This window comes from Cavia porcellus, unplaced genomic scaffold (assembly GCF_034190915.1).
Source record: "Cavia porcellus strain 051 isolate PalLab524CR breed Dunkin Hartley unplaced genomic scaffold, mCavPor4.1 scaffold_25, whole genome shotgun sequence".
Taxonomy (NCBI): Eukaryota; Metazoa; Chordata; class Mammalia; order Rodentia; family Caviidae; genus Cavia; species Cavia porcellus.
The window spans coordinates 37,753,979-37,778,199 of record NW_026947508.1 but is presented as its reverse complement, the minus strand read 5'-3'; the positions used below and the strand labels follow the sequence as shown (position 1 = coordinate 37,778,199).

General features: G+C 44.9%; 1 protein-coding gene across 8 annotated transcripts; it reads right to left on the bottom strand.

Annotated features, from left to right (window-relative positions):
- Positions 1–163: 163 nt before the first annotated feature.
- Elovl1 (ELOVL fatty acid elongase 1) lies at positions 164–24,213 on the bottom strand. Of its 8 annotated transcripts, XM_063236334.1 has the most exons (14): positions 24,107–24,213; positions 22,656–22,774; positions 21,874–22,018; positions 21,157–21,297; positions 20,892–20,973; positions 20,268–20,516; positions 19,396–19,456; positions 2,286–2,449; positions 1,939–2,129; positions 1,672–1,752; positions 1,478–1,534; positions 1,292–1,397; positions 1,077–1,213; positions 164–894 (listed from the first exon to the last, which is right to left on the bottom strand). In XM_063236334.1, the coding sequence occupies exons 1-14, from the start codon at positions 24,110–24,112 to the stop codon at positions 673–675; spliced, it is 1,761 nt and encodes a 586-aa protein (XP_063092404.1). In that variant the 5' UTR covers positions 24,113–24,213; the 3' UTR covers positions 164–672. The 8 variants fall into 8 exon arrangements, with proteins under 8 accessions (XP_063092404.1, XP_063092405.1, XP_003462570.3 ...); XM_063236335.1 differs by lacking the exons at positions 20,892–20,973; positions 21,157–21,297; positions 21,874–22,018; positions 22,656–22,774; positions 24,107–24,213 and having other exon boundaries at positions 2,286–2,345; positions 20,268–20,363; XM_003462522.5 differs by lacking the exons at positions 19,396–19,456; positions 20,268–20,516; positions 20,892–20,973; ... (2 more) ...; positions 22,656–22,774; positions 24,107–24,213 and adding an exon at positions 4,669–4,817 and having other exon boundaries at positions 2,286–2,345.
- Positions 24,214–24,221: the final 8 nt, after the last annotated feature.

Here is a 24,221-nt window from a genome sequence, read left to right as displayed (position 1 = left end):
CCCAAATGCTGGGATTACAAGTGTGCACCACTATGCCCAGGTCAGAGAATTTCATAAAAATATGTTACAGGAGACTTTACCAATCCTCCTGTTGATAGACAGGAATAAAACAGGCTGTGTATCTGTGTCCCCTGACCATTCACACATGTACATACAGTCTCAGTAGTTTCCTCTGTCACTTTAATTAAGATACAAGTGAATGAGTATGCAGCCTCTCCAGCTTGCATTCCCAGGCCACCCACCCTTGATCTTTGGCCCAGAAGCTTCTCTGCTTCTTGTGGAGTGGAGGAGGGAGAGGGAGCCTTGGTCCATAGTGACAGATTATTGCTGACCTCGTCAGTGTGAGGAAAAAGGCCACGAGACCCTGGTGGGGACCAGCCCTGAGTGTTTCTTTCCCAAGTTTCAGGCAGGGAGGGGAACGTAAGTGTCCAGCCCTTTTAGCCTCCAGTTCTGGAGTGGCAGAGGGCAATGTGGCCACCCCCAGAGCTGGCTGGCAGAAGTGGAACAACGGAAGCAGTGGTCCCTGTAGACCAGCTGTGAGGAGGGTGAGTCCCCTGCTCAGTCCTGACCACAGAAGCCCTCGTCACAGGTGCAGTGGAGAGGACTTTGATGGATGCTGCCCGAGGTGCAGTCCTGAGGCACTTAGGTGGGCGCCTATCTAGGCCATGTTTCTCAGTTGGCCTTGACCTTGGCAATATCTGGAACTCCATTTTGCTGAAGTACACGGGGCAACCGCTTGCCTTTGGTATAAGACTGATACCAGAAATTGGAGAACAGCACAAAGAAGATGGTACCATACATCCAGATGAGGTGGATGATAATTGGGTATTGGTAGCCACAGCTGGGCATGAAGTAGTACTGGCTGATGTGCAGTGAGACCAAGACAAACTGGATCTAGGATAAAGAACAGCCAGATCAGAAAAGATAAGGACTTGGGGGGGGGGGAATTGGAGAGAGGGAAGAGACAGCGAGACAAACACTGATTGGGGGGAGATGGGGTCAAAGGTGAGACAGTTGGACAGAGAACTCCAACTAGGAGTGTTGGATAGGGATGGGCATAGGCAAGCGGGCCTCACCAGCTGAATGGCTGTCATGTGCTTTTTCCACCAGAGATAGGGCTGCGCCACAGGACCAAGGGCAGACAATCCATAGTACAGGTACATGACAACATGCACTGAGGAGTTTACCATGGCATGGAAAGAGCCCATTCCTCCTGTGAGGGGACAGTAATACAGGGTCAGGAGAACTGAGAGTCACTTACTAGTATTCCCCAATGGCCTTTAGCACTCACCTGGGGCAACAGTTATACCCCACCACCAGCTCCAGGGAAGCACGGAGTGATGGAAGACATGGAGGAAAGTCACCTGCCCATCTTTTTTTCGGAGAATAAAGATCACCTGAGAGAAGAGTGAGGAAGGGTTTAGAAGCAAGACCTTTCCTTCACTTTCAAGCTCTCACGTCTCCTATAACTACTCACCGTGTCCATCAGCTCAATGAATTTGGAAAAGAGGAAGAGCCAGGCCACTCGAACCATCTGTAAGAAGCCAGGGCAGCCTTAGGACCCCACACACTGCTCCAAGAGCCTCCCTAAACTGGGCCATAAATAAAGATCTTACCCAAACTTCTCCCATCCCACAGGTTGCCTAAGACCTCACCCCATCCCCTACTTACCCTAAGTGCCTCTGGGCTGTTGGAATAGTCCACAGGGTCACAGCGCCAGGTATAGGTACTCAGCCAGCCAGACATCAGGAACTAGGAAACAGTGTATGAATCAGACCACCAGAGTTCCCCTCTCAAAGCATCCCTCCCCTTCTCTAGCCAAAGAAATGGAACAAATGGATATGAACCTCTCCAGAAAGGAAAGAATGCCAGGCTCTGGCCCAATCCTACCACCCTTATCGTGCTAGCAGGAATTACAGCCTAGGGATCATGGCCCACCTCATAGACAATGTAGAGAGACAGTGCCACCAAGGAGAAGTTGTAAACAATCATGAAGCCTCTGAGTTGGAAGGGCTTCCGATTAGCCATGATGCGAGGTCCAAGGGAGAGGACGAAGTACACGTAGGTTAGGAGGATGGAGGTCATTAGCAGGGGGGACCCCATCAGAGGGTAGCTCTGGACCCGGGGATCTGTGAATAAGTGTTAAAGGAGTCAAGAAAGATAACCCAGGGCCTACCAGGTCTACAGATATGAGGGGTTCATAGGGGCTCTACCCATCGGACCTAGCCCTAGATCCTGGGATCCCACGAAAGAAGGAAAGGAAGGGCTGGTGGACAGCATCTTACCTGCATACTTCATCACCTCCTGGTACAAGTTCACAACAGCCTCCATCCTGGCTAAGGACTCTGTGGAGCACGGAGGGTGGACATGAGATAAGGAGCACTGCACAGCCCCATCCAACGCCTGACTCCAGGAACAAGACACACAACCAGACAACTCTGAAGCCACACTGAGAAAGGGCAGAAGCACAAAGACAGGAAGGAACTACTGGAATCAGGGAAGGAGGCAATTTGGTGGGAAGATCTACTCCCCAAGCAACTTGCCTCCTGTACCACCCTTACTCTCACACCTCACTTTCTTCTCTTCTCTAGTCTTCTCACCAGAGTTTTACTTCCTGTCTTCCCTTGTTACTCTATGACAAAACTCTCAATTCCTGGTTTCTTTCCAGAGCCTTCCCACCTCACCAGCATGGAACTCATTTCCAGAATGAAGCTCCACACCCTTCCTCGCCAAGTCTTATCTCTACTCTCCAGGTCAGGACAGTTCTTCTCTCCCGGGAGTCCTCCCTTCAATCCATCCTCCCCTCCCAGGACTCTCATTTGCCTGATCCCTTCTGGAACTCACCGGTGCAGAGTTCTTCCCCTCTCCTGCCAAACACTTAAGTCCCAAGGTGCCTTCCAAGACTCTCACCTCCAGACTCCTCTCGTCTGGAAGAGTCCTTCCACTCCAGAAGCTTGGCTCTTAGAGACTCCTGCCCTAGTGGCTCCACCTGTTTGACTAGATCGGCAGCAGCCCCGCCCTCTTCCCCGCCCCTACCCACTCTGTATTGGGCATGGGGTGGAGGGTGGGTCCAGGCCACAGGTCAGTGCCTGGAGAAGCAGGACCCACCAAGATCAGGAAAGCCCAGTAAAGCCCCAGACATACCACGCACAACCCTGGATCAGCTATATGAACTAAGATCCTAGATTCTCCAGTAAACTTCCCCAGACTGGTTCCAGACACAGTCCAAGGAAATGACAAAAATTCACACCCAGCATCCATTCCTGAGCAGCCACAAATTCTCAGTTCATCCTATTTCAAAATAGATAGAAGCACCTTTTCTTCTTAGGGAGGGACAAGGAAGCTAGTGGCAAGTGAAGAGGTGGGGAGTGGGAGAGGTCTTAGGAATTTCCTAATGGGCTACCTTCTCCTCCACAGTCAGCAGGAGGGGCAGGGAAGGGTTCACAGGGACACAATAACATCTGCCTAGAGCCAGAGGCACTTGGGACTCTGACACTGTCCAAGAGAGACCAGGCAATTGCCCTGCAGCAGGGACAACAGGTGCTCTCAGTCCTTTCCAATCAGGAAACAACCTGTGCAGTTCTCCGTGAAGAAATACACCTTCTGACACTTCCAGCATAGGCTGCACATGGCCCTTTGACACTAATATCTCAAGGGCTCCCTCACACCTCATCATCCCATCCGTCTTCAGATGGACCTCAGCAAGGTCCCAAACCCTGCCACAGACACACATACCAGCACATTTGCACACATCTGCCTGTCACACAGCTCTTGACCATGCCAACAACACATGCATCACACCAAGGGCTAGCTAGCACACATCCATACACGGCCCACATACTTATGCAGGTTTGCCCAGCTGACACACCACTCAAACTGACCTCCACGGACTATGACATGCATGCTTCCCAGGACTTATGAAGGGCATGGAACTGCACTCACATAGCTCCTATGGCACCCTGTGCAAATGCATAACCCCCATAGGCTCAGGCCCACACCTGCTGAAGTTACACATCTAGTTACACGTGTAAGCCACCAAGAGCTGACCACTCATACCATAAGCAGGCACGCATCTCCCTCAGTCACACACAGATCTCTATTGGCAGATGACTTCTTATTTCTTCTTGGCAGTCAGAGTTGGTGACCTAAACTATGGTAAGGCCTAGCGTTTAGGCGTGTGCTCTCACACAGTTCCCCTGCCACACGTGAGAGCTTATCTCTCTCAACCACTAACCCCAAGTTCACCCCAGACACACAGGCACCCTGGAAGTTAGGAGGGACTCAAGACTTGGGGGAAGGACTGCTCCCCAAGGTTGAGGAAGTCTGGGTGTGTCAGCCGGTTCCTTCCTTTTTAAAATGGATGGAAAGGAAAAAGGACACCGGCAAAGGAAAGGGAAGAGGAAGGGAGGAGAGAGGAGAGGATGGACAGGGGCATGACCAGGGGGTGGTGGAGGAAGGCCTAGGTGAGAGAGCAAATGGGGGCGACAGGGGTGGGAGGCCGGGCCCCTGAACTGGGACCTCCCACGCAGTCACCCTGGGAACAGCCTCGCCCACTGCCTGGGCAGGGCAGGGCAAGGCAAGGCAGGGTAGGGCAGGGAGGGCCGGGCCGGCCAGGCCAGCTAGGCGGGGGCGCCGGCACGTGGGGAGCCTTGGAAGAGCCGGACTCACCAGCGGGGACTAGGCGGGCAGCTGCGGAGGGCTCGGAGGAGTAGGGCCAGATAAGTCCCCGGGGCCAGCCTGCCTGCCACTTCCTCATCTGCTGGGCCGACTTTCTGTCAGCGGGGGGAGGGGGCGGGACGGCGTGGGGGGCGCCTGCTGATTGGGCGGCCGGCCGAGGCAGAGGGGCCGTCCAGCGCCGGCACGGCCGCGGGGCGGGGCAGGGGCGGGCCGCGCGATCCTGGGGCAGGAAGCAGCCCAGCCCCGGTTCCCCACCCCTTCCCTCGCATCTCTCGGGCTGCAAGGCCGGGTGGTTGCGGCCTGGCCTGCCTGGGGAGCGCCCAGCTTCTTCCTGCCGTCCAGCACTCGTTGAACTCCTCTCCTCCCTATGACCTGTCCACCAACAGGATTGTCAGCGGCAGCCCAACTTAGGCCTCGGGGGACGTTCCAGGGTCGAGACCTCCCCTCAAAGAGCCCCCTCTCCCGCGAGGCGAGTGAGACCAGGCGAAGGGAAAAGGGGGCCAGCTGCCTGGGGTGGCTGGGAGAACTTAGCGGAAGAGAGCAGCTGGTTACCGTTGCCTCCGCTCTCAGCCTATAAAATTGGCAGTGCCTCAGCATTTAAGAGCTGCCTCCGGGAGAGGATATCCTTCCAAGGAGGAGGTGGGAGAATAGCAATGGCCTGGGCAAGAACAGTGAATCATTGGCTAACCTTGTCTTCAAAGTAATGAAAGGGGGGGGGGGAATTGAAGTTGGTTAATTGTGGCTGATTGTAGCAAGTCTTGAAAGCCAAATGGGGCAGTCTGATTTTTATTCTAGAAGCAGAGGGGAAACTGAAGATTTTAAAGGAGGCTGTAACCAGGCTTGTATCATTCATCTCCCATTCACTGATCACTATCTAAGACTGTATTAAACTCTGGTGGAAACTTCCCAGCACTCAGACCTTAGGTGATGAGGTTACTACAGGAAGATAGGAGAGAGACAACAGCCAGAGATGGGGAGGAAACTGATAATACTGACATAGGTGATATGGAGATTTCCTCTAGGTTTACTATTTCTCTATACATTTAGTTGTCAATTCTAGATTGCCTGGCACCTCTCTTCACATATCCACCAACTAGACTGAACTTTGAGGGCAAGGACCAGGTTTCAGTGAAATGAAATCTCTACCACCAGCAGTTCTTGAAACAGTGCTTTGCATACAGCGCTGCTGGCTGGGATGGTGTAAATGTAGATGGAATTAAGGAAGTCAGAAAAGGTGGTGGCTGGGAGGAATAATATGTGAATTAATGGTGGGACATCATTTCATTCTAGAGCTCAAGTGGTCAAAGCCAAAATATAGCTCTGATCCAATCCATCAGTACAATACGTGCCCCTGAAAAGAAATGGCAAAAGAATCCAACTCAAAGGCCAGGGATTTAACTCAGTAGCATAAGTGTCTGCCTGGAAAGTTCGAGGTAGTGAGTTTGATCCCCAGTACCCCCCCCCCAAATCTGACTCAAAAGCTCTTTTTAACATTGTACACTAAGACCCTACCTGATCTAGTTCCTATTATCCTATTTCAGTGTCCTGAGCAATAGCCTGAACATGAAGCATCACCAAAGAATGTCAGCATCTTTTGTTATCCTCCAACCCTCAGTCTTTACCCTGGTTCAACATGAGGCACAGTCAGGGCTCTCAGGCAGTAAACCACTTCTCCCAACTATAAGCTTCCCAGCAAGGGCCATATTTTAGTCTTTTCTGTGTCTCTATATCTGACAATTAGTGACCTTCCATAGTGCACTGAGTAGATGTTAGAGTGAATGAAACAATGTGAGGAAGAAAAGAGAGATCAAGGGGCCCAGAGGCAAGACAAAGTTTGAAAATCATTTCACTTCCCTTTTGAACAGTATTCATTGAGTCAAACAATATTTATTGAAGACTTAATGTCTTCCAGGTATATTATAGTGTTCTCGAGGTCATACTTGACTCCAAAGTCCTGAGTTTAAATATTCTAATGAATAGGTGTGTGACCTTATATAACTTGTGGAATCTCTATAAAATGGGAACAATAATAGTATCTGTTCTATAGAATTATGTGACAACTAAAGGAATAAACCAAGTAAAGCACTTAGCATTGTGTCGGTCACAGCATTTAACAGACAAGGTGGGGAATCCACCTAATACATTAAGGTACCTACTTGTATGGATATGACTATAACAGCTGTCTGCTACACACTGTGTGCAAAGCATATATTCCACTAAAAAGACTACTGCAGATGATGAAACTACCTCAGAAACCAAACATAGTAGTAACAAGAAACTATACATTTATTCCCCTGGACCACATTGGTAAATGACTACAACAAGCCCTCATTTGTTTAACTAATTAAACACATGAATATGTACAAAGATATTTTGTTTAGTTCTTGTCCTGGTACTAAAATAAAGCATCTTCCAATATCTGATACGGAGCTAAATCATACCACATGTTATCTCCATTGCCCTGGAGTTCCTCTAAAACACAGTGTAGTGAAAAAGACAAATAAATGAACATTTATAGTAACATATGGTAAATACTCCTCAAGATAAATCTAGAAAGTTATGAAAGTACTGGGAGCTAGAAAGCTCCCTTAACCCAGGGAGAGGATTAATTCTTTGGCTTTTGTTGTTGTTTTGAGACACAGTATTGCTAATCTAGGCTGGTCTCGACTTTGTGGCAATCCTCCTGCCTTGGCCTCCCAAGTGCTGGTATTATAAGCATTATCACCATGCCCAGCCCAAGAGAGTTCATTCTCAATGGTGTCACAGAAATGGCACCTAAGTTGAGCAATAAAAGACACTTTCTAGAAGGCAGGGGTGTACAAACACTCTCTAGAAGGCAATTTACCCGTATGAACCCAGCTAGTTCTACTCTGGTGATTGAGGCTCTGTGTCTTGGCAGAGGACAGGAGCATATATATATGAAGACACAAAAGCAAAGAATGTGGCAAGTTGGTATGGATGGTTCCAGCTCAAGGGGCAGATGCGTAAAGACCGGAAAGGTAGGAAGGAGTCAGCTTATAAAGAGCCTTGTAGCCATGTCAGAAGTTTGGGTTTTATTCTGTTTATACTTTTCAGCTCTGGGTATACACTAGAACCATTCGGGCAGCTCAGGTGTGTGTGTGTGTTACTGGGAGTTAAACTCAGAGCAAGTACTCTACTATTATGCTACCTCCCAACCCCTTTCTATCTTTTTATTTTGTGATGGGGTCACATTGAATTGCCTGGGCTGGCCTGCAACTTGAAATCCTCCTGCTTTAACCTCCCAAGTAGCTAGGATTACAGGTACATGTATGTCACCAGGCCCAGAAGTTGGGGAGATTTTAAAATAGTGACATGCTCCCAGCACTTGGAAGACCAAGGCAGGAGGGTCACCATGCATTTGAGGCCAACCTGGGCTACATGGTGAGCTCTAAAGAGTGAGAACTTCCCTTTAGTAAGACAGTGAGGCATTGGCTGAGTGTGTAGTCAAAGTCTGGTGTAGTGACTTTTTGGCAGGCATTGGGCAGGCTGAGATGATGGCCCCTCTGCTGGGACTAGGAGGAGTCATGTTCCCCAACAGTATAGGAAGTAGGGGCTGGATGACAGGAGTGGAACTGTTTAGGATCTACAGGAAAGCTAAGCTAAGGCCTAGGAGGTAAGAGTTTAGGGAAGGCTGGGTAGAAGGAAATCCAAACAAAGCAGGCTGACAAACCAGAGAAACGGAGACCACAGGCTTCACAAGGATGAAGGCCCAGTGGGCTGGGGAAAGAATATCTGATCCAACAGCTAAAATTCTACTTCCTTCATGGACCCTTCCTGATTCATAGGAAATAAGGTGATAACTTCTCTTGGATCCCCATATGCTTCACTCTTCACTCACTGTTCTCCACAGATTCCTGTCCTCTCCCCAGAAGGCAAACCAGTGACGACTTTCTCCAAGGGCCAAACTGGGAACCACTACCTGCAGGAACTCTACTAACTTAAGTCCCACGATTGTCTAAGGCTCTGTAATTCAACACAAAAATTAAATGTTAGGGCCAGGGATTTAGCTCAGTGGCATAAGTGCCTGCCTGACAAGCGCAAGGTCGTGAGTTTGGTCCCCAGTACCACCCCCCCCAAAATTAATTAAATGTTAGTGGGACCAGAAGAGGCAGTGAGGAAGAAATGGAAAAAGGTATGTCTGCATTTTTATGAATGAGTGCTGCAGTGAAGGAAATAGAGCATGGGACTCACAGGGAAGTTAGCTGTGAGCAATAGGAAGTGAGGGTCTCAGGTAAAGGGCAAGAGGTATGGTAGGGAGAGACAGAAGCAGCCTGCCAGGGACTGTACCAAGCTGCCTGCTTCTATCTTTTAAAGGCAAAGGGTACTTCCTACACTGTACCCAGACAGAGGAACGATAAGAAGGTTGAGTCCGTGAGCACAGAGGAACAAAGATAAGGTGGAAGGTTTGCCAGTTAATCATTCTGCCCATCTCTGGACTTAAGCCAGCTAGCTGATGTCCTCTTCCTGAAACTGGCTGAAGGGGCTGTGGCTGGCAAGATGTGTGGCTGCCAGGAGAGATTGATGAATGTGCTCTTCTGTTATGTGGAGTTGCACTCATTTGGAAAAGTGAGGAACAAGACCTGATCTATGCTTGGGTGGCCAGAGCCACATACCATAGGTTGTCATTTAGTGTCTGCTGAACTACAAAACTCAGGAAGGGGGAAGACGGTGTGCTAGAACCTTCAGAAAGAACTCTGGAAAGAGAAAAAGGAGGCTTTTCCTAGGGAACAAATCAAAGCAGGCTATCAGGATGAAGGAAGGAGAGTTAGCAAGATATAGAAGAATGTAAAATGGGCAAGAGGGAAAAGAGAAGGCTATTCTACTCAGTATTTTCTCTGGCAAGCAAGAAGCTAGTTGCTTTCAATATGTGCTTATGGCTGAATTAAGGTCAGTTCTATTTGTTTTTGTTTTTTGTTTTTTTTTTCTTGAGACAGCGTCTCATTATGTAGTTTAGGCTGACCCTGAACTCACTATGAAGCCCAGGCTGGCTCCAAACTCGCAGCAATCCTCCTGTCCTCCTGCCTCAGCTTCCTGAATGCTGCAATTATAGGCATGGATCATCATACCTGGATGGTTTTTGGGGCATTTTTTTAAAATGAGAAATTTAAGGCCAGGCATGGTGGTGCATGTCTGTAATCCCAGCACTTGAGAGGCTGAGGCAAGAAGATTACTGTGAGTTGAGGGCCAGCCTGGACTACAAAGTGAGTTAAAGGCCAGCCTGCACTGAGCAGTGAAATCTTTTCAAAAAGATCCAATAAAGGGATGGGGAATTTAGCTCAGTGGCATAAGTGCCTGGCTGGCAAGCATGAAGTTGAGAGTTCAATTCCTGGTGCCAAAAAAAAAAAAAAAAAAAGACCCAATAAATAAATAATTATGAAGAATTTAATTTGCATAGGCATGTCCTGAAGAATTTTGAGTAGGAAGTTGATATAATCCCCATGTGCTTTGAAAGACAAGCCTGGCAACAATAAATTTAGATAGTTCTCATTTAATGACTTACCTGTTTAATGACTGTTTGGACTTACAACCCACTGACCTTTCTCTTTTTCTGTACCATATACCTTGTTTATACAGTACTATAATTTTGGCTGACTGTACTGTATAGTAGTACTATAGCATAGTTCCATGTGTAGTTATACATTACAGTACTACATGTAAAAATTACACAGGTAAAAACAAAGTTATCAAGCTAGAGTTTCTTTGGCCATTTCTTTGTTCAGCATATTGTAATGTATATACTATATGCAGTTTCTCATTTAACAACTAGTTCACCTAGCTGCAGGACCTTAACTTGGTTGGTAAACGAGGGATATTTATATTGTCAAAAGGAGAGGAGAGAAAGGAGGCCAGCTGCAGACCCACTCACAGACACAGGTATGATGCAACAAAGCCTAACCTAGACTAGTGATGGGGAGAAAGAAGAGGAGACAGAGCAGACAGGACCCAGAACTGACACCATGTTGGCAAATTGGATAACTCAGGTGGAGTGAATGGAAAAAATAAATGCAGTTTGAGACATAATGAATTAAGGTGAGAGTGCATATTCAGCAGCAGTCTGAAAAGTAATACTATAAATGCATGAGAAAAGACCAGACTATAGAAAAAAAAATCTAAGGATTCTTTGAATACAGGTGAAACCTCGCATGGCATACTATGGTAGCTTTAGATTGGGTTACATTCTGACACTTCCCCATTCTCCTGCTTTCATTTCCTTTAAGGAATTCTTCCCTAGGTCACTGGCTCATTAATCCTTCTCTACTTCCCCATAATCCAGGCTCCTGATGGCATATACTATAATCCAGAGTTTTTCTAGGATGTTCAGTTTATTTTTGTGGTGATGGGGATTGAACCCAGGGTTTTGTGCATGCTAGGCAAGAGCTCTACCATTGCACTACATACCTCAAGCCCTTTTTTTACTTTTGTTTTGAGATAGGATCTCATAAAGTTGCTCAGAATGGCCCAAACTTACAATTCACCCACTTCAGCCTTTATGTAGCTAGGCTTGCAGGTGTGTCCCACTGCATCTGGCTCAGAGTTCTTCCATGAGATGAACTATTATGATGTGGAATAGAGAAATGCAGAGACTAGCAGCTCAGACATTTGAGTCAGAGTCCATCTAAAGCCATCCACATAACCCAAATACAACTGGGTCTTGGTTTCTCTTTTACTTACGCTAGGATCATTATGTGTTACAATCAAAACAGTCTAATCTATTAGATAAAATCATTAAGCTGGGCATAGTGGCTCACACCTGTAATCTCAGCATGTGGGAGGCTGAGGTAAAAAGATTGTTGTGAGTTTGAGGCCAGCCTAGGCTACAAAGTGAATTCAAGGTCATCCTGAACTGCATAGTGAAACTCTTGTCTCAAAAAGACAAAAAAAAAAAAAAAAAAAAAAGATAAAAATTATTTCTCTGGAGAGTGAAAACAAGAATAACATTATATTCTCTTTTAGGAAGCCCTAGACCTTGTCCTGCCCTTCTAGGAAGCTTGGACTTTATCTTACAGAAAATTGACAACTACTCAAATGTTTAAAGTTTTTTTTTTTTTTTGGTCTTTTTCCTTCTTATCAGTACCGGGGATCGAACTCACGACTGCCTGCTTTTGAGGCAGGCACTTATGCCGCTGAGCTAAATCCCCAGCCCCCTAAACTTTTTTTTTTTTTTTTTTTGTCTTTTTCTTTTTATCAGTACCGGGGATTGTACTCACGACTGCCTGCTTACAAGGCAGGCACTTATGCCACTGAGCTAAATCCCCAGCCCCCTAAACTTTTTTTTTTAAACAATTTTTTTTTTGTACCAGAAATCAAACTCATGACCTCACACTTGCCTAGCACTTCTGCCACTGAGCTAATCGCTGGCCCCAAATGTTTAAACTTAATTTTAAATACGTTGGGTTACAGATACCCTTTGAGGTTGGTACTACAATCCCATTTTATAGACGTGGCAAGCTCCTTAGAAAATGTGATGTTCTTTGAAGCAAAATAACGTGCCTAAGGTTAAACAATGGGTAAATGGCCAGGCCAGGTATTGAACTTATAAAACATAAATTATAATAGAACTATGAGTGCTATCCTAGACATATATAAAGGAGAACAGTCGAGTGTGCAGAGGAGGTGGTAAAAACTTTAGAGGACTAAGTGACCCTTGAACTGGAAGAATGAACTTCTATCAGGTGAACAAGGGAGTGAAAGCAAGAGAAGGCAGATATTCCAAATGGGCAGAGCATGGCATGTCTGGAGGAACAAGGCAGCACCTGGCCACGCAGTCACTCCTGACAGCTACCGCTGAAAGCTTGTACAGTACAGTGGTGAGAACTGGGGGATGCTATGAAACAAGATCTGAAGGACTGGTGGTGAACATGAAGGGAATGGAGGCAAGCATGAGAACTAAAGGACTGAGATTCTGATAACAAATTACACTCATGAAGAGCTGAGCTTGACTTTAGGAAGCACAGAGAAGCAAGGCAGACTCCTCATAGCTTCACAGGGAGAAACCTGTGAGTGAAAAAGGACCCTACCAGAGGCTGGGGATTTAGCTCAGCGGCATAAGTGCCTGCTTTGCAAGTGCGTGGTTGTGAGTTCAATCCTTGGTACTGGAAGAAAAAGGACCCCACTCTTTCTTTTTTAAGGACCTCTTTTGGGACAGACTGTAGGAAGACTATGGAACTGCCTACAGTGTGGAGAGAGAGAAGTTACCATTTAGAAGTGATAAAAAAGAAAATTTCAGGTAAGAGAGCTTGTCTTTTGGGCTTAAGTCAAAATGATATAATTAAAGTCTAAACTGCAGTTTAAGAGAGAAAGTCACAAAACTAGATTCAAAATTGATTCACATGTCAGGCAGGTAAAAAGGCTCCAATGCCTGGTATACATGAGTTGCTGAGAATTACTGTGAGGAATGAAACTGGCACAAAGGTGTGACACTGGCACAGGGGAGCTGCACAGGGAAGGAGAGGTTGCAAAATCTTAAGAGCGATTGGTCAATCACTTATTCAAATAACTGACAGCAAATTTCCAGCGGCTATCCTGGGAATAGCTGATGTACAGAGATCTGGTGGTCAGGCACTCTATATTAACCTACTTTAAAACTCAAGCAACCCTATGAAATACATATGATTATCATCCACAGGAAATAGAAACAGAAGTAATTAACTTGTCCAAGGCCACACAGTGGTTGGGACTAGGAGCTGAACCCAGAAAATCTGGCACTACTCATACTTTTTTTTGTCTTGTTTTTTTGAGATGGGGTTTTACTATGCAGTTCAGGCTGGCCTGGAACTCACAGCGATCTTCCTGCCTCTGCCTCCCAAGTGCTGGAATTATAGGCATGTGCCACTATGCTAGAAAGAGCTACAACCTGCTCTTTCAACCAAAATAGTATTTTATATTACCTCTCCAAAGTAAAATCATAATAAAAACAATAATAGCACTACTATTGGTAGTTTGTGATGGACCATACACACATTATCTTGCCAATGATTATATTTCTCAGGCAGAAGAACTGTAATTCAAACTGACAGTTCAGGGTGCTTGAACCTGAGGGACAATACTGGGGCAGGAGCTAATGTAAGTTTGTGGAAATAAGGGGAAGTTAACTGACCTTTCCTGTTGGAGTGGCATTGAGTTATGCTTAGACTGAGATGTTAGAAATCTCCGTGAATGGAGACTTGTGAGCTGAATTTTCAATGATTAGGTATTTGTCAGACATAATGATAGAGCGAAGTGGTGGAACAGTGGGAATAAAGGAGTGAAGGTTTGAAAGAGCCTGTTACATTCACAAAACAGTAAGCAGTTTGGCTTTTGGAATTAAGTGGGTGGCAAGACAATAGAGAAGATAAATTAGGAAGAGATGGGGGCTAGATCATAGAACCTTGCCTTTTCAGGAAATGTGAGCTACTTAAAGCATTTTTCCAATGAGGTAAATGTAATAGTAAAAAAGAAAAAAGTAAATATAAATGGTCCTAGGGAATCTGCTGGCTTAGCTTGAGGCTATTCAGACCAGTAGCAATTCTGTTTTTCTCTTAGTAATACATACATGTATGCTAAATTTGCATTCCCTGTTTTAAATTGCTAGCCTTCAAATAAAATGAACATTTGGGATGATTTTATGATGTGACTCTTGGTGTGCCTGGCACACGGCCTCTACAAATCTGCCAAGTATATGAACCCATATAAAAAATTTGAGGAAATGAACTATCAAAAGGATTTTAATCAAGGGAATATGGTCAGATATGCAGTTTAGAAAGATCTATCAGGCTACAATCCTTAGAACTAGAATAGGAATTCTGAACAAATTTTTTATTGAGAAAGCCCCAGAGCCTAAACTGAAGGGCAGGATAGATGGTTAATAGGGAGACAAATTGATAGAATTTTGTATCTAATTGGTTTGGGGGACTACTGGGAGGGGGGATACTTTAGGATGGCTCCCACAATCCTGGCTTAAGTAATGTCCAGGAAAAGTGGAAAAGAAACAGGCATAGAGGAAAGGATGACTGATTTAGATGTCTAGAACCTGAGGTATCTATGGATTACACAGGCAGAGATGCCCAACAGAAATCTGCAGCTCAACGAAGAGGTCTGGGCTGAAAATAAAACTTATTTATGTCCATGAAAGTGGTTGTCACAGAGACGGACGGCAGATAGCATAAGATGAAAAGAGTGTTAAGGACAAATCCTAGACTACAGTATAACAGTATATACAGTATAACAATTTAAGTAGCAAGCAGAAATTTACAAGTCTAAAAGCTGCAGAAAATGAATGGGCAAAAGTGGGAGAACAAGAGAATATGTACCACAAAAACAAAGGAGGGAAAAAAAAGACTGTAAAGAAATGATCAGCACTGTTAAATGCTGTGGGGAGATTAACAGAAAAATTTTCAAAGCTCTGTATTTAACCATTAGGTCAATATCTTGCACATAGTTTCAGAGCAATGGTGGAGACAGAAACCCCTAATCACAGGGGCTGTAAAGGAAATGGGAGGTAGAAGAAATGGTGATTATAGGATCCTTAATTCAAAAATGTTCCTGTGAGGCATGGTGCTGAGGCAGGAGGATTGCCATGAGTTCAATGCCAGTCTGAGCTACATATGAGTTCAAGGCCAGCCTCAACTACATGGTGAGATCCTATCTCAAAAAACTTACACAACAAACAAACGAACAAAATGTTCCTATGTCAGAGAGGAGGAACGTAGGGTCAAGAAAGCTTTTTAACATGTTAGAAATACTAAAGCAACATTAACTTGGGCTATGAAAATAGATGTAGCCCAGAGAAATTATGTGCAGTGCGGCAGAATCTGATGAAGACTCAAAGTAACTGCAAATTAGGGAGTTAGGGTGAAAGCAAAGGCAGAAAGTAAGAAGAGCTGCGCTGGAGACTTTATAATTGATCCATCAGGATAGGTTACTGTCATATGGAAAACGTATAAATTTGTGCCTATTTAGTGAAGGACTGCCTGTACATACATCTTGCCCAGAAGAGATATGTGTGGGATTGGGAAGGTGACTTCTGATGTCCACATGACTCTCTGGTAATTTACTACCTCTTTGCTGAATCTGCACCAGGGTATGAGGTGACAGCCAGAACAATGATAGGGAAGTAGTCTAGAGAGATGTTGCTATGTTAAGTTGTTTGTGACAAAGGGAATTTTAGGAATAATCTGTATTTAGGGGCTAATCTAGGAAAACATTGGCTTGTCTATATGACATGGTCCTGCAGTGAGGAAACAAAACAAAACAAAACAAAATGTATAACAAGTTGGAGAATGACCATCAGAGACTTTTGAGCTAAAACAGTCACAGGGATCACTCAGGCAAGAAAACTGAGGTACAATGAAGTCACGATGAGCCCTGCCACACTGTCTTCTGGAAAGCTGCCGTGTCCAAATAATGTTGATAACCTGAGAACTTGTGATGCCCTGAGAGATCACAGCCTCAGTGATACAGTGAGTTCAAGAATAAGGGATAGAATTTGTTAAAGAGAGGAAGAAAGGAAGCTTGTCTTCTCTGTTGAAGTGATGAAGCTCCATGGTTGTGTCAGAAGCTTCTTTCTAGTCAGGAAGCTCCGTCTGCAGGCTGACAAACCCTTTTCAAGTGCTAGCCCATGTGTGTTCAGGAGTTGCAGGAAATAGTCATACCAAGTCTCCATAAATTGACACTGTAAATCCTCAGGATTGACCAAAAAAGAGATTATAGTTCCTGTTCTACTCCTGACCAGTGTGAAGCTATGAAAGGCTTTCCCCCCAAATCTGAATCAAATGGAAGAAAATATTCACTCCATAGTAGTCCCTCTGGGCAGTAATTAGGAGCTGACCCAGGGTGGGCGTTTGTAAGGATTCAGCCTCAGTTCTGCCTGGTGCTGGGATCAGCTCACACAGCTTCTGTGTCCACAGGACACAGAGAATACATTGTCCATAAGGAGGATTATTCTGTACAAGAAACCCAAACAAAGGGAGAGGTTGTTTTCAGCTGCCTGGGGGAGGTGGGAAGGGGGTGGGAAAAGGGCCTTGCACTGGGGCAGGGGCATTCCTGTAGAGTTCACCCTCATCCTTCAGCAGAATAGGAGGGGAGCAATCACTCCTCTCCAGCCCAGGTCTAAGGTTGGACCCATTATGAAGCTACAAGTGGCACTTGGCTACATCTTACCTATCTCAGCTTTTGTCCAAAAAAACCACAATTGAGTGAGTTAAGGTAAGTAGGGCAGCAGTACACACTAGAAGAGAATGAGTTGGGCAGTGAGCACAGGAATATGTAGCAGTGATCAAATACCAGCCTCAGGGAAGATTACAGAAGAAATGCTAAGCAATTGGTACTAAGTTAACAATTGATCTGATAAGACTTCACCTTCAGTGGGATGAACTGTGCTTTAGTAAGGCCTTAAGGTTTCACAGCTGTTTCTTTCTCCATCCAGAAAAAAAAAAAAGAAAAAAAAGAGCAATGGCCCTTTCTTCAGGACCCAAACATAGAAGAAAACTCAACCTCCAAGCAAAATAGGGCAATTAGTAACAGAGGAATACTACTAGAGTAGGGCAAAAATAACCTTTTATATATCCAGTATCAGAGCAGGTCACGTCTTCTTCAAAGGAAACACCATAAACATTTCTTTCGAAGGGACTGAGTGCTAGGGATGGGAGTTACATTCTCTTCACTCTAGTGTTCACTGGGTTGTAGGCATCCCAAGATGGGAGAGGCAAGAGGTTTGTGTACCCAGAGGTGGTTTTCTAAGGTAGGATGGAAATAAGATGTGTCAAGTGACAAATTTTGAGGTGTAAGCAGCCCTGGAATTAGGAGTGTTTGCTTAAGTACATGAGATGTAGGTGATGTCCTGGATTTATTCCTGTTGGGAAGGAGGGCATTCTTGGTCCATGAAGCCAAACAGTCCACTTGAATAGTATATGGGGAATGAAGTCAATATCAGGTTGGGACAACAAAGAAACTTGGGGTGCAGCAAAGAACAGCAGTCACCAAAAGCTGCTTGAGAGGTTCAAGAAATCTAGAGCTGGAGCTCTACTCAATATTCCAGTTAGCTCTGTTATTTCCAGTCGGGTAGGGAAGAGGTGAGAAGGTTAACAGCTGCTAGGTCAGAATGCTTAAGCAAGGGATGATCTGGAGTTGCCTCTGAGCTTGTAATAGGGCGCCCCTGCTGCAATGCACTGCAATCAGAACTTTGGGAACACCATTCCTTGCCTTGATTGTAACATCTGGGACCACTTTTTCAAGCCTCTGCTGCCACAGCTTGGCAGAATGCTGCCTGGTAGTGAGCAAAGACCAAAATACCATTGTATAACAGAAGAGAACTGAAAAGATACAGCTATAAGGTATGAGTAAGAAGGAAATATCAGGGGTTTTAGGTCAAAGCTCATTAAAAATAAGGAAGCATTTTATAGAGAACAAGTAAGAATTGCCTTGAAGCATTATTGAAAGTGTTTTTCATCCCTGTATTAACTCTGTCATAAATTGCTGTGAAACCACCCTGAGGCAGTAAACATTCATTTAAATAACTTTATTTAATAAAGAAATCCTTAGGTCCACTTCTGCTGACTCAACCCTTGCCCATGCCCACAATGGAATACTGAGACAGACACTGTCCAACCACCCTGCTCTTCAACTTTGTCAGAGTGGGCTGCCCCCTTCCACCATGCATCCAACTCGTTTCAATGACATGCTTAGTGAAATGGAGGAGAGCCATCCTCTTCAGAGTGGAGGAATCAGCCACTATTATGAAGACTAAACCCCAGTGAAAGACAGTATTAAGTGCAATTCCCCTCTCTTCCAAAATTAAGAAAAATAAACTCAGAGGAAGATGGGTCTTTCAGATATGCTACAGAAAAATTCTCTCATATAGTTCTGCCGCCAGAGGCACTGCCTGAGAAATCACCTAATCACAGGCCCGTTGACATTTTCCTTCATATGTAAGGATGGCATAAAAGATGGGATCTTTTACCTAAGTAAGTGTACAATGGTTTCCAGAGGTTGGAGAGTAGTGCAGGTCCAGTTCTAAGTAGATGGTTTAACCTGGCCAAGCCTCTCCTCCTGCACCTTAGAGGGACAGCAGGATGAAACCTGGGCAGGAGGGCCTAAAGATACTGTATGTTTCCAGGGATACATGGGCTGCTATAGTTTCTAGCAGCACAAAGTAAGCACAGACTTATTTGACCCTGTGCCTACTGGCTAACCACATAGGCACAGAGCAGGATACAATCAGAGTAAGTTCTGGATCAAGGACTGTGGACAGCAAGGTGCAGAAGTAGCTACAGAAACCTTCTTTTATTGAATATCTGTTCTTTCATGGGCTGTGATAAATGTTTTACATTCATTTCCTCATATTAGTGCTCACAACAACCCTATGAGGTAGGTATTACTACTATTTACAATGAGAAAAAGGGCTCGGGGCTGGGGATTTAGCTCAGCGGCATAAGCACCTGCCTTGCAAGCAGGCAGTCGTGAGTTCGATCCCTGGTACCGATAAAAATGAAAAAGACAAAAAAAAAAAAAAAAGAAAAAAAAGAAAAAGGGCTCACAAAACTCAGAAAAACTAGGTCACTTCCCAAAAGTCACAAAGCTAGTCATCAGTGGAGCTGGGATCTGTCTGTTGCTGAAAGTCAAGCTTTTTTTAATGTACCCAGGTAAATGAGCCTTGAGCAAAAGATAATTTCACTGCCCAACTCCGACAAGGTCACCTGGGAGGCTGCCATCGTGACTCACCGCTGATATGGATGCATTGAAGCTGACTTGATGTTGGTTTTTATTCCACTTGGCATTTTGCCTAAAAGGAATACAAAGAAGGGACACCTGAAGCACGGCAAAGTCTTGACAATAAATTAAAAATGTGGCCTCCTAGATTTGGTTCTTCTTCCAGCTCCCTCCTTCATAATAATAATAAGCTCCCCCCTGCTTAATAATTCTTGATACACCTAGCAAAAAGTTTAATGGTCTGACCACTGATCGCTCTACTTAAAAACAAACACTGACCATAAACACTGACCATATACGGAAACCAGAGCAAATGGGATAGGACAGCTGACACAGACATCTGAAATGGGAGTGGAAAGGACTAGCAGTTTTTTAATTTCATTTTTTGATACATTTTTTTTTTTTAATCAGTACCGGGGATTGAACTCACTACCACCTGCTTGCAAGGCAGGTGCTTATGCCACTCTGCTAAATCCCCAGCCCCCTTTAATTTCATTTTTTATGATTTTATTTATTTATTTATTTTTGAGATAGAGTCTCACTCTGTAATTCATGCTGGCCTTGAATTTACTATGTAGCTCAGACTGTCCTCAAACTCATAGAAATCTTCCTGCCTCAGCTTCTTGAATACTAGGATTATAAACATGTACCACCATGGCTGGCCTATGAGCAGTTTCTTTTACTCAGTTTTTCCTTACTCTCTGGTGCCCATCTGGTGCCCACAAAGTCTCAAATGGGATTTTTCTTTACAATTGAAAATTGTTTTTAGAGCTATAAAGCAAAGGAGAAATCTCCTGGTCTAGGGATGCTGGAAGCCCAGATAATCCAGCTTGTTTTCACTTCTCTGCTCAAAATCAGCTACATTTCAACTCCTGTCACCTTACCTGGTTGACCTGCTGGAGCCATCTGCACCCCACTGAGCATTGGCTGCTGCTGGCTTGGAGTTCCTGCCATCTGTACTTGCTGTAGTCCTGAAGTTCCTGCAAGAATTGTCCCAGCTCCTGGTTGGCCTGGCTGGCCTGACCCACTGCTGCCTGAAGGTCTCCAATTAGACAGCCCCTTCCCAAAGGCAACAGCTGCGACCAAGGCATTGGTGTCTGCAGGGTTAAAGGTCTGTTTGTTTGGCCGGAGACCTAAAGAAAAAGTGGAGACCTTTTATTATATGTCTGGCCCTGGACTGAACCTGGCAGCTACAGGACCCGTGATGATTGCCAGGACTTGGAGTTCTAACTTTAGCAGCAGCCAGACTTCCTCATGGAAGGAAGGAAGAGCCAGAGGAAGAGCCAGAAGACCTTCAAGTCCATCTCTGTTTTCTTCCTTTTCACTTTGTCCATTTCCTCTACCTGTTTTAGGGCTAGCATTAAACATAAAAGGCTAACAGTATGCATGGAAACCCTTTCCGAGGCAGTTCATTCTTATGTTTACTTTACTACCCACCCAAACCACCATAAACCATTCCAGTGGCCTTATACACCTCTACCTCTGTTTTGTTACCAATTGCTTCCTACCTCCACTCTCTGATTCTCGTTCCTCTTTGCTGATTTTCTCCAGAAGGTTTGAGCACATTTTATTCAAGCTCTGGATCTGCTTCTGTAACACACACAAATTAGTTCAGGATTAGTTCAGCAGAAAGTGATTATAGAGTTTCTTCCTTTGCTCTTCAGAGGCAACTTATATGTAATCAACTGTGTATCTCTACTACACAGGAGTAGTAATGTCATGCTTCTCATGATGGAATGGGGATGGGGCAACAGGGCAGTGACTATGTCCAACCTGAGCTGCATCAGCACCAATTCGGGCAGCATCTGTTGTCAGCTGCTTCTCCTGCTCTTCAACTTCAGGGTCAGGTTTGGTTCTCAGATGGTCAGGGACCACCTCATGGCTGAAAACAGGAACTCGACCTTCAGTCTGCCGCTGTAACACAGATTTTATTTAATCATACTATGTACTCCAAGAAGATCCAAACAGTTTACTTGCAGGGAAAACAAAACATCGAGCTACCCAACACACCTCACCTCATCTGTGATTTTTATCTTTCACATGCTTAAACATGCCTAAAATTAAACTCTTCTCTCTCTACAACATTTTCAGTATTTCAGGGCTGGAGATTTAGCTCAGCGGCGTAAGGGCCTGCCTTGGAAGCAGGCAGTCATGAGTTCGATCCCCAGTAACGATAAAAAGGAAAAAGACAAAAAAAAAAAAAATTTTCATAAAAAACTGAAGAGATAAGGTCACAAAAGGACTTCTTTTTGAGACAGATAATGGGAGAGAAGGGACCTTGTCTTGGTGACTCAAAACCTTAGGATTTTTACAGTACTATTTGGGAGTGGCTTCCTAACTTCCAAAAGGACAAAAACCAAAGCCTCCAAAATGCAGCCCTTGTCACACATTACCCTACATTTAGAACTTCTAGAATACCCAATCAATAATGGCACTCTAGACTTCCACCTAAAGACTTATTTCCCAAATTGTACCCTTTTCTCTTCTTACCATGAGATCTTCATCTCGGTCTGGAGACAACACCAGAGGAATAATGACCTGGTTACGGAACAGTGGCGTCTTCTCATGCTTCAAGACCTTGTTCAAAGTGTTCAGCTGTCCAGAGAGCAATGCAAAACTATCCAGGACAGAGGGCCTGGGGGTGGTAAGAAGGTATCAGAATGTTCCACTCCTTTCATATAAACTAATTTCTAAGAGATCCTGCAGGGTAGGATGCCCAAGACTTAAAACACTATGATTAGCCTAGCAAGAACCATATTGGCTAACAGGGATGATGGTACTTAGGAAACAGGGACACATTTTCAGTTTCTGACACAAATGGGTGTGAAAAAGGGCAAGTTACAGTTCGAATGGGGTAAATAATGGCAAAATAGGAATCATGACTAGACTGTTACAATTGAAAACTCTGAAACTGGTTAAACATTTCCTTCCTAGCCTAAAACAGTAGTGCCATTCTAGAGTATGTTGGATGTGAGGCTCAGCCACATCTGTGGAAAGAGGTCTGGTAAAGTAGGACCTCCCTGCCAGAGAAGTTAAAGGGTAAGAATAAAATGCTAAAAATAACATGGGTTGAGAAACTGGGCACTTCTCTATTTCTTCGTCATGGAAGTCCTAACTCATATTTCGCCTATGAAATGTTGGGCAACCTGGCTCTTTCCAAATCAAAGATGTTTGTTTAAGAGATAAACAGCAACATCAATAGAAATGGACAGCTACATTAGGAGGTCTGATCCTGGGTCCCCCCACCTCATCCTTGCTCTGGCCACCCTTACCAGGTCAGCCGGTCATACTCGTTCTCCAACTTATAAATGAAACTCCCCAGTGAGTTCTTCAGATCAGCTGCTTGACTCAGCAGTGCATCTAATGATGCCTCAAGCTGCTTCTCTTCCCTCTGCATCAATAGGAACAGGTTGGTTACCCAAATAGATGTGAACAGGATACATACAGAAGAATGTTAACAAGCTAAGTTGTTTTCTATCTTTGGTATTTGGATTACAGACTGCATCAACATTAGAACTTTAAACCAGCTCACTTGACTCCAACTCCTGTCAACAGATTCCTTCTTTTATTACTTCATAATTCCTGTGTGTTTTTGTCTGTTAGATACATCCTACTCTGTCATGAAAAATTTTCACCAGACTGAATGCCTGGACACCTCTCTAGCTCATGCACACTGTCTTCCTCAGCCTTAGAATCTATTTTGATAGCCTGCCTACTCTTATTAAAGACACAATCTCTTGAAATTCTGCCTATAGGGGCTGGGGATTTAGCTCAGCGGCATAAGTGCCTGCGTTACAAGCAGGCAGTCGTAAATTCAATCCTCGGTACCGGTAAAAAGGAAAAAGACAAAAAAAAAATTCTGCCTCTAGATGAAACTTTCTCTAAATATCACCTCAGCAGTCTCCTTACCTAGCCCCTCAGCTTTTCATTTATCCTCAATATTTGATGCTTCAACCTTCTTTTTGCAAACTTAATCGATTCATTTATTTCTAAATTCCTGAGCCTCTTTTTATAAGCTCAGTTGATCTGCAAATATTTTACTGATAGGTTAGCAGGCGTAAGAAGCTGACAAACGGAAAACAAAACCAAGAAAACCTGCACGCGTTTCTGTGCACTAGACAAAACTATTTCAAATGCTGGGCGTCCGCAAAGCATTTCCGTCCTATGATTTGTGGTCTCCTGCTTTTACTCTATTCCTTCACCCTTGGCAAAGCATGGTACGAAATAGTCTTGCAGGCTTTACAGTGTGCCCATCAGGGTTTGATCCTGGGTTCCACCCACATCCTCTGATAATAAACAGGTTAGCTTTGGGTCTCTGCGGTCCACAATTTCTTTTTGTTCTTCGGCTTCTCTCCAATTACCCATCTCCAATTACATGTTCATCCAACAGCCTTGCTTGAGCGGAGCTAGCCCAACACTTTATTGAGCTGTGTTTTCTTCGCCTGCATCTCAGCTTTCTCAGATGACAACCGGATCCTTTACCACACTCAAGCAAGTCAGCTGTCTTCATCATCTCGACTTAGCCAAGTCTGTTCCTTTCCCATCAGCCTGACTCAACTATCTCTCATCGCCACCGCTCTCAGTCTAGCTACCTCGCCTTTTCCTTCTCATTTTCCTTCCTTTTAACAACTGTGGGCTCCACAACCCCTCCGTCTTAGCAAGCCCACTCTCAGCCCCGACACCCAAGCCTACTAGCTGCCAATAGGCCCATGCGAGTTCTCACCTGCATTACAGCGACCTAGGGTACCACCACAAATTCCTCTTCCGGTTTCTCAGTCACCTGGCGCCGCGGAGGAGGCTTCGTCCGCCAATCAGAATGCTTAGAACTCGGACTTCCT

What these genes read in the sequence shown, in the direction of transcription:
- Elovl1 (XM_063236334.1), bottom strand. An exon ending in ACCGAGATGAAGATCTCATG is followed by an intron (nt 21,298 to 21,873) that starts GTAAGAAGAGAA and finishes TCTGTGTTACAG; the next exon opens with CGGCAGACTGAAGGTCGAGT. An exon ending in TCATTGAGCTGATGGACACG is followed by an intron (nt 1,398 to 1,477) that starts GTGAGTAGTTAT and finishes CTCTTCTCTCAG; the next exon opens with GTGATCTTTATTCTCCGAAA.